The 9339-nt window shown below is 34.7% G+C and overlaps 1 protein-coding gene and 1 long non-coding RNA gene across 3 annotated transcripts in view; one reads left to right on the top strand and one right to left on the bottom strand.

Annotated features, from left to right (window-relative positions):
• LOC126972898 (uncharacterized) overlaps nucleotides 1–9339 on the bottom strand; it is a 193056-nt gene that overhangs the window by 122637 nt on the left and 61080 nt on the right. The window lies entirely within an intron of this gene.
• Nucleotides 321–8771, top strand: LOC126972820 (WD repeat-containing protein 55 homolog). 2 transcript variants are annotated; one of them, XM_050819897.1, is made up of 5 exons: nucleotides 321–532; nucleotides 2338–2648; nucleotides 2722–2839; nucleotides 5716–5884; nucleotides 8249–8771. In XM_050819897.1, exons 1-5 carry the CDS (start codon nucleotides 424–426, stop codon nucleotides 8745–8747), a joined length of 1206 nt encoding a protein of 401 aa, XP_050675854.1. In that variant the 5' UTR covers nucleotides 321–423; the 3' UTR covers nucleotides 8748–8771. The 2 variants fall into 2 exon arrangements, with proteins under 2 accessions (XP_050675854.1, XP_050675855.1); XM_050819898.1 differs by having other exon boundaries at nucleotides 441–590.

Below are 9339 nucleotides of genomic sequence, written 5' to 3'. Positions count from 1 at the left end.
ACCGTCCCGGCCCACCTGGCTCGGTTAGGCATAGTGGAGAGTAGCTACTTCACCTTCTGCAATAATTCTGTTGGTGATATTGAACATTTCATATTTAAATGTGAGTGCTTTTCGTTTGACAGATTGATTCTTGTCAGTGAAATTAGTGAAATAGTGCCAAATCAATTGACAGTGCAAGATCCCTCCCGCCGCCTGAGTGATATGTTGAAAAATAAATCCTATTACGTGCCTCTATATAAATTCATCAAAAATACAGTTGGGAAATTATAATAAACTGAATAAAAATACTCAAGACTTGGCCTAAAGGTCCAAGGACCAGGCCATAAACTTCAAAAAAAAAAACCACAGAACAATTTTACTACGTTTTCATTTATAAATAAATAAATAAATCAAGCAGTTTGGAGCACACAAATTGAATTAAAAATGGCTGTGGATTTTAAAGAATTTGATAGAGATACTTCAGATGATTCTGACGACAGCATGAACGATGTGAGCATTGACGAAGATATTGATGAAAATTCTCCAGATGAGCGTATGTTGGCATCCCCCTAATTTCTTATAATTTTAGCATGGAATGATAATGATTACAGGTAGTTAACGATAAGTAAATGTGCCTTCTATAAATTCAAGTAATATACAGTAAATAAGTGCGTTAGGTTGATTAAATTGCACTATTACATATTCTTTAGATTAGGTTAGATATCAGATTATATGGCCTATCACAAATAGTATGTTGTTCACCAAAATGAGAATATTAGCAACACCCCTAATAGCGCAGTTTGTACTAGGTAAATAATTCATCCTAGGCATAGTATACCTAAGTAGTATATTCTATAACTGCTAGGAACTTAAGGTATTACTTCAAATTAGAATTTAGTCGAATTAATACACTACTACTAATACTATCAAACCTTAGATCTGGGCAGTTAATATTGGCTTAATTTTAGCTGAACCATACAGGCTCACAAACCATGACTCTAGGTCAAAGGGTGCCAGTTGGCAATTTAAAAAAAATTAATGTTTCTGTCAAAAATTATAATTACTAGGGAGTGCAAGAGCTCAGGGGAGAGTATACATGTTTAGTAGTATTACTGTATATAAATTATCAATTAAAATTGACATTTTGAGAGCTTTCTCTGGTATGAATAATAATGTGTCCCTTAGCTCAGAAATACACCTTAACCCCATAATCACCTTACTCTGACCTCACCCTCATACTCTATTTAATAAACAAAATTATAATTTGTGTCTTAGCTTATGTGTTAGGGTTGGCACCAGGAAGACTACTGTTTGTTTGCTGACCACAATAGGTCGAACATGGGACCTCCAAATATCTTTGAAATTCAAAGACTGAAAGAGAAAGCTGTTCTTCTGGAGCACCAAACTATACAAAACTCAAGACTGTAGGTGTAATTTCTAACATTAATTTTAGGCCATGTGTTTTATAATTCTGAATTTTTTTTGAAACAATACAATAAGTACTTAATTATTATCAGTTTTTTTCTCTAGACCTCGTTAAAATTTTCCCGCTGTCCTGACTCGAGTTATCGAGGTCCTTATATAATGAAATAACTAGTAATACCTCAACAAAATTTGTCAAAAAATGCCCCATACTAAAAACATCAAATAAGAGTAGATAAGACTTGAGTTATTTCATAATATTTTTTTTTAATATGTGGTATGTACTCAATATTAATCTAAAATAATTATGATTATGAAAACTTTGTAAAAATTTTTTCCTAATAAAAATATGGGGTTATACCAAAAATGCCCATCAAAACATTCGGCAGGTTATCCATATAACATGTCAGGCCGATGATGTTGAGCAACTAAATGGGGGAGGCTAACGGCTCCAATTGTATGAATTCAAAATTTTAAGAATATACAAATAAAAATATAATTATAATGAATGGTGACACTGAGCTTAATTTTTTAGGTGTCTATAATGAGTCATACCTAAATTTATTAAAGATTTTAAGTTAAAAAGCTAGAAAGATCAGGCTAGTGACACCTGAGATAGGTAGACATTGCTCGTTCTATTATTGATTTTGTGTAAAATAGGGTAAAATAATTTATTCATGCTACCACCCAACCAATAATGTTTATTGGTATATCTATATGCCTGTGTTCCTTCGTTGTTGTAGGAACCAAACACCCAGTCCTATTTTTAGCACCAACCATTGCTTGCTGAAAGTTTATAACCAACATCAAAAAGAAGGAGTTTTTGAATTTGTTTGTATTTTTTTGGGTTTTCACTAACCAAAGCAAAAACATTATTTTTAAATTTTATTAATTTTGCACAAATGAAGTAATATTTTTTTATTTAATATTTTCCAGATAGTGAAATTAGTGAAAATGAAAACCACGATGATTCTGATGATGAAGATGAGGTTGTAAAAGCAATTAAGGCAGAACTCACTAAATCCAGAGACCACCCACCAACTATTATAACAGAAGACTTTATTGTCGATATTTGTTTTCATCCTGCAAGGAATTTGATTGCTTTGGCAAACATAGTTGGTGATGTTTTACTCTATGAGTACGGTAATGAAGAGAATAAACTTATTAACACTTTGGAATTACATGTGAAAGCCTGTAGAGATGTAGAATTTAATGATAATGGTGACACAATGTTATCTACAGCTAAGGTATTTTTTTATCGTATTCATAATTACCAAATATAACAAGTGAGTTATGTAATTATACATTAATATTTTCCAGGATAAAGTAATATTAGGGACTGATGTTGAAACAGGAAAATTGAAGTTTTGTTATGAAAATGCACATGATGAGCCAGTTTACAAGTTATCAAGCTTAGATTGTAATAAATTTGTCACAGGTACAGTTAAGAAGACAATATTTTTGGTTTTAATAAGGTTATGTACTATTAGATTAAATTAAACTTCATTCTCAAACCATAATCACATATAACATTCATAAAAAGAGCAGGACCAATGGCAGACAATATACATGCTGTGGATATGTACTCCTGGAATTGGCGCCGGTCCTTACCCGTCTGTTCCGGCTCTTGTGCTTATTATGTGTAGCCCCGAAATTATGGAAAGCGGCTTTAGTGCACCCAATCCCCAAAAAGTATTGTTTCCTACTTATGATCAGATCTGTCCAACTACCGCCCATTGCCATTACTTACATCTATTTTCTCCAAACTTATGGAGTCGGTAATCAACCGCCAGATTTAGGGACACCTAGAGGAGCACCAGCTGATCAGCGACTGCCAGTACAGTTTCGGTCAGGGTCGTCATCTCAACCATAATTGAGCGTAAGCAGTTGAGTCGAAGGGAGAGGCGTTGGCTGTGAGTTTGGACATAGCAAAGGCCTTCCCTCGGGGTGTGGCACAAAGCGCTTATATCGAAACTGGCATGCTATCTTATTACATATTATGCTTTGCAAAGTCTCGGACAAAATTTAGTCAAATTCAACCCTAAGAAAGCACAATTCTGTGCGTTCACGGTGAACGGTTCATCGCTAAAAAGTCTCCCTTCGCCATATCCCCTCGATTCGAGATCACTCCTTTAACTGCCACAGCCTGTATTGGCATACTTGGCATCGATATATCGAGCGACGTTCAGGAGTTCTACTACCAAAATCGGCAACGATATATTCGGAACGATACGATAATACCCCGAACGCACGAATCGCAGCTACCCTACTCTAACGAATGTTCATATTCCATATAGTTTATCCTAACAGCATCGTAACCATAGACTAATATTTTGATTTTTTTACGATATTATAGTGAATGAATTATTCGCAAACATTGAAAAACTAAATATTATCTTTGCTATGTCGCTGTAAATTGTCAAAAGTCAAAACATAGTTTAGGCGCTAAGGACCATGCCAGACTGCACCACCAATTTGCATCATTTAAACAAAATGTAAATATTCAAAAATTATGTAATGAATATCATATGACCATTTTAACTTGAATAAAGAACACAAAACTTGCGGATAATAAAATGTAAAAAAAAAAGTAACTCAACTCTTCTTGTCGACTTCCTATCTTCCAGGCGGCCATTTGCATTACTTTCTACGCATAAACGATCAACAAAATGACTAAAATTACTTGGTAGTAACAAAATCCTGTTGAATAGTAAATCACATATAATTATTTTAATAATATTTATTAAGTGTGTATATTGTATGGCAAATATATCTATACAATTTAAAACGATAATAGCAACGACGGCCTAGAAGGTGTCGTTGAGACAGCGTTAGCAACTTGAAGTGGACTGACTATCGTACCAGGGGAGTAAAAATTATCGTACATGGATCGAAATTATCGTATTTTTTAGGATAATGTCTATTATAGATAAATAAATCATATAAATTGTAATATTGATATGCATGCAAGTACTTCTTTCTTCACTTAATTTGAATAATTCCGTTTGTCAGAGCGAATACAGACATATAATCATAATAATATAACGAAATAACTGCCAACTTTTCTACACGAAAATATACGATACATATGAAGTGTGAACATAATCGAAATATCGAACTTATATTCTCTTGTTCGCATTGGTAGATGCTATACTAACCAATAAGAAAGCGTGTACAGCAGGCGCTGGATAAAGTTACAGTATCGGCAGTGGTGAAACTTAGTAGAGCGGATCGTAAGGACCAATAGGAATAGAGAACTTGTATTTCCCGGTATTTTCCCAAGATTTTATTGGACAAAATAAAATCATGCTACTGCGATTTAGACTATCAACGCATGAGTGAAATAATATAAATTCTCAAATTTTGCATCATGATAGAAATTATCGTACAATCTGCGTACGATAATAATATGCTATCGTACATCGTACGTAGGCACAAAATTATCGTATGTGTACGATAATTATCGTACGGTTCCGAACGCTGCGTTGAGATTATATCTTAAAAGTGACGTTTGATTATTTGTCAAATTCGAATATTCGTCTCTGACATTTTCAACTAAGAGTAGTGTTAGAACCGATAATATCGAATGATGTTTCGTTCGTTCAATCATCGTTTCGACATTGAATACGATGTAACTAAGAGTAGGATTCGACATGACTAATGCCACGATATATCGAATATCGATTTTAGGAGTAAGCCCCCAGTTCCGTGGTCACTTGGAAGAGAAGGCCAAACGGGCCCTTAAAAAGCTTGGTGTACTCAGTAACGCGATACAGTACTTCACTATAAGCCACCGCCTTCAACTATATAAGGCGCATATTCGGCCTCACATGGAGTACTGTTCTCACCTCTGGGTGGGCGCTCCCCAGTACCAGCGAAGACCGGTTCGGCTTGTTTTTTTTATTTTTATAAATATTTCTACATGTCAAGAAATAAATATATTAATAATTGTATAATAATTATAGATAGGTAGGGAACAACCTGACTCATATACAATAATATTATGTATGACTTATTGGCGTTGCATAGCGATGTGGGTTTTATCCATCTTCTACCGCATTTATCACGGGGAGTGCTCACAGGAGTTGTTCGGTTTGATACCAGAGGCCGAATTTCACCAACGGACGTTACTGCATAATGCTAAACACAGAGTACTTACCATTCACATTATTTTGTATTGATCTTGAGATAAATGCCAAAGTAGGTGCCAAGTGTAATTTGCTACTTGCATCATACTGTTTTTGATTAAATGTTTGGTTGGTTAGTTTATTCTTGGACTTATCCATTTTTAAACCAGGATAAATTGTATTTTAGGTGATGATTGTGGCACAGTTAAACTTTGGGACACAAGGAAATCTGAGGCCGTATTTACAATAAAAATTGGTGAAGAATATGTGTCTGATGTGGTTACAACTGAGGCCCAAAAATATTTAGCCTGTTCCGCGGGAGATGGTATTCTCACATCGATTGACCTCAAAGCAAGGTAAATTATGTCTTTTCAAATATATATTTTAATGTCACAGTGGGATTCTTTAGTTTAGATAACCAAAATCAGTGTTCTGTCAAGCACAAAAAAAAAGATGCGAAAACTTTCCGGTTAATTGTGATACAAACACTTTAGCTGGGTTGCCTCATTTTAGCCATTAAAGTCAAGGTTTTAGTCAATTTCAATGTTAACAGTAACACTGACTTTAACATGGACTGTGGTATGTGGCATCTTGGCATACCTAAAGTCAGAAAGTGAAAAATCAAGTCAATATCGAATATTTATTTGAAACTTTTGACACGTTGCTATTTAGCACTAACAATAGCTTTAACCGGTGAAGATTGGGCGGTTACGGTTAACAGTTAAAGTTATGACGTCCTCTAAAAATTGGAAATTTTTGCTTAACCGGTAAGTACCGGTTAAAGTTAACATGTTTTTTTCCTATTTTTAATGTTTAGTGAAACCCAGCCTTAACATGATTAAACACTACTAGGTCACAGTCTTATGACATAACTACAGTTGCGCAACGAATGTTCTTAACGAAAGACTTATGAGTGCGCGATTTTAAGAATTTTTATTATATCTTATAGCTGGTATATTTTTAGACATATCGTGATATACTGATGATACACAAAATAAATCCACATTTTATATAAAACAACATAATGCCTTCCGTTGCTATGTACATTCAGATCAATGTCAGATCTACAGGTTGAGAGTTGAACAAAGCATACAAGATTTTATGATGACATCTCAAGTCAATTTCCTAATATGCAAATATTAGGGTTGAGCAGGTTATTAACTGTAAAGTGGATCCTGTAGATGAAGCCACAACCTGAGAGTTGAACAAAGCATACAAGATTTTATGACGATACGTCACTCGAACGATTAACTCAGTTGGTTAGAGCACCGGCACGGAACGCCGGAGATTGTGGGTTCGAGTCCCGCATCGTTCATAAAATTTTATTTGTGTAATATCGTTATAATTATAATAAAAAATGGTTTATTCCGAATTTGTGACAACCCTTGTATATTTGCGTTGAAAAGCGCGATTACGTACTTCCGGGCCAGCCCGGAAATACGTGGGGCCACTGATAGAGTACGTGTTTAAATAAACAAAACATTCACAAAAGTTTAGTACCTTGCAAAATAAAAACAAGATGATAAAATCCAAAAATTAACGGCCTTACAAATAAATTTGGTATAAAGTTATAAATGATGATAAACAAAGAAAATGCAAAATGTTTACAATATCGTTGACAACACTGTCAATACAATGATAATTCTGAAGTATTCCGAATGACAAGGTGCCTTGCAAATTAACGCGGGAAACGTTATACGTCCGAACAAACCATTCGTAAGCAAAATGTCTATTTGTAAACATTTTACATATTCTTGGTTTATGCTTAGTTATAACTTTATGCCAATTTTATTTGTAAGGCCGTAAGTGTTATTTTTGGGAAAGGAAGATGTATGTGTAAAGTGTAGTGGGTTGCTAGTAACGGAGTTGAGAGAGGTGGTTTTGCAATCTCCTACTTTGAAGTACGGTGAATTAGTATTGCTCCAGTTACCAGAGCTGAGGAAAACGGCTAATCAGCTGATAATCGAACTTGAGGATCTCAATTCCAAAGTAAGCCGTAGTTGTGATATGGAAGGCATTCCTTCCGAAGTATCAGAGAGAAAGAGCCGTAGTGCTAATGTTATCATGTTTGGTGTAAGAGAATGTCAGCTTATGTCTCTAGATGATATTTGAGATTAAGAGGAGATTATTCTGTATTAATCACGATAAAACCCAAGACCAGCAGGTACTGTCGGACATCTCAGAATCTGTAGGTCTACCCTTATTCAACGAAAAACGATGTTTCGATTGATGTTTCGGGTGTTTCCTACTACGGTTCCATTCGTTTCGAAGTTTCGTCTCTAACGTCATTGTTTGACATTTCGAATTTCTATTCTGTCATTCGCCTGAGTTAGCGCAAATAGAGTGGTAGCGCAAATACCAACTAATATTGTGGCTAAAATGACTTGACACCCTCCCGACATGATTATTTGAAAAACCTACGTGATTAACTATATCGTCGAATTACTGGTGGTGAAATAACTTATATGTAGTGGCAGTCCGAAAATTGGGACCTCAAAAACGAATAACACTCAATAATCCTATTTTCGGTTTCACGTTTTTTTTTACACCAAACTGATATCTTCATGGCTAACAGAGAGAGATATGCTTATTATTGAGATAAATAAATAATGAATTATCATTACAGATTCATATTTCCATTTTATTTTCAAAATCCAACGTTATTTTCAGTTCTTATTCATATTCTTTATTTAGTTCACTAATAATGTTCTTTGTTGCAGTAAAATTTATTCAACGTCTGAACCATACGATGCGGAATTAACATGCATGGGTTTGTTTCGTTCTGATACGAAGTTGGTTGTTGGATCTTCAATTGGAAAATTTTACCTTTTTAATTGGAAAGAGTTTGGTCTCCATAGTGACGAGTACACAGGACATAAACATGCTATACAATGTATGTTGCCGATAACTCAAAATATTGTGGTTTCATCTGGAGAAGATGGTATTATAAGAGCAGCCCACATGTTTCCTCAAAGACAGCTGGGTATTGTTGGCCAGCACAATTTGCCCGTAGAATGCTTAGATATCAGTCATGATGGACAGTTCATTGCTTCCAGCTCACATGATAATGATCTTAAATTCTGGAATATTTCTTATTTTGAATCCATCGATACTCTTATAAATGTTAACGAAAAACAAAATAAGAAAAAAGACTTGAGAAACAATTTGCCTTCAAGTACTGTAAAAAATGCATCTGATTTCTTTTCTGGCTTGGCTTAAGTCTTATTAAAGAGTAAGACATAATAGTTATATTTTTATTTTGCCTGTGGATACATTATCGTACAGACATCTTTATACTAAAATATAGAAACAACTGGCCCATGTGACTTCACCTTCCATACTCAAGCCATTTGACTATTGAATAGAATTTTGTTAAAATATATGTCTTGGGTTTAATTGTCTCGGAAACGCATAAAATGACAGTATAAGCTCCTTTTTTAGCTTGAACTTGGAAAACAGATCATTCACAGATCCATGGGCAGTCATCATCTACATCAGCAGTAGTATGAGACTGATAGTTTCTGGTTTGTCTTACCTACACATTCTTATTGGAAGTGGATAATGAATACTTACATAAAATCTTATCGGAACTGGATAATCGAGACTGAATAGTACTAGGGCATTCAACGACGACCATGCAGCAGCCTATATCACCAGTTTTCAAGCGGTTTAGGAGACGCAATCCTACGAGACCTTTATATAGAGTTAATGTTGGTCAATAAACGTATTAAAATCATTAACTGAAAAGGTCATTAATAATGTTAGCAATCACTAAAAACATCACCTAAGGCTGTATCATGTTTGGTAAAAC

Source organism: Leptidea sinapis, chromosome 27, assembly GCF_905404315.1.
Source record: "Leptidea sinapis chromosome 27, ilLepSina1.1, whole genome shotgun sequence".
In the NCBI taxonomy this organism is placed as follows: domain Eukaryota; kingdom Metazoa; phylum Arthropoda; class Insecta; order Lepidoptera; family Pieridae; genus Leptidea; species Leptidea sinapis.
The sequence above is the reverse complement of the archived record's forward strand: the minus strand, read 5'-3'. Positions and strand labels throughout refer to the sequence as shown.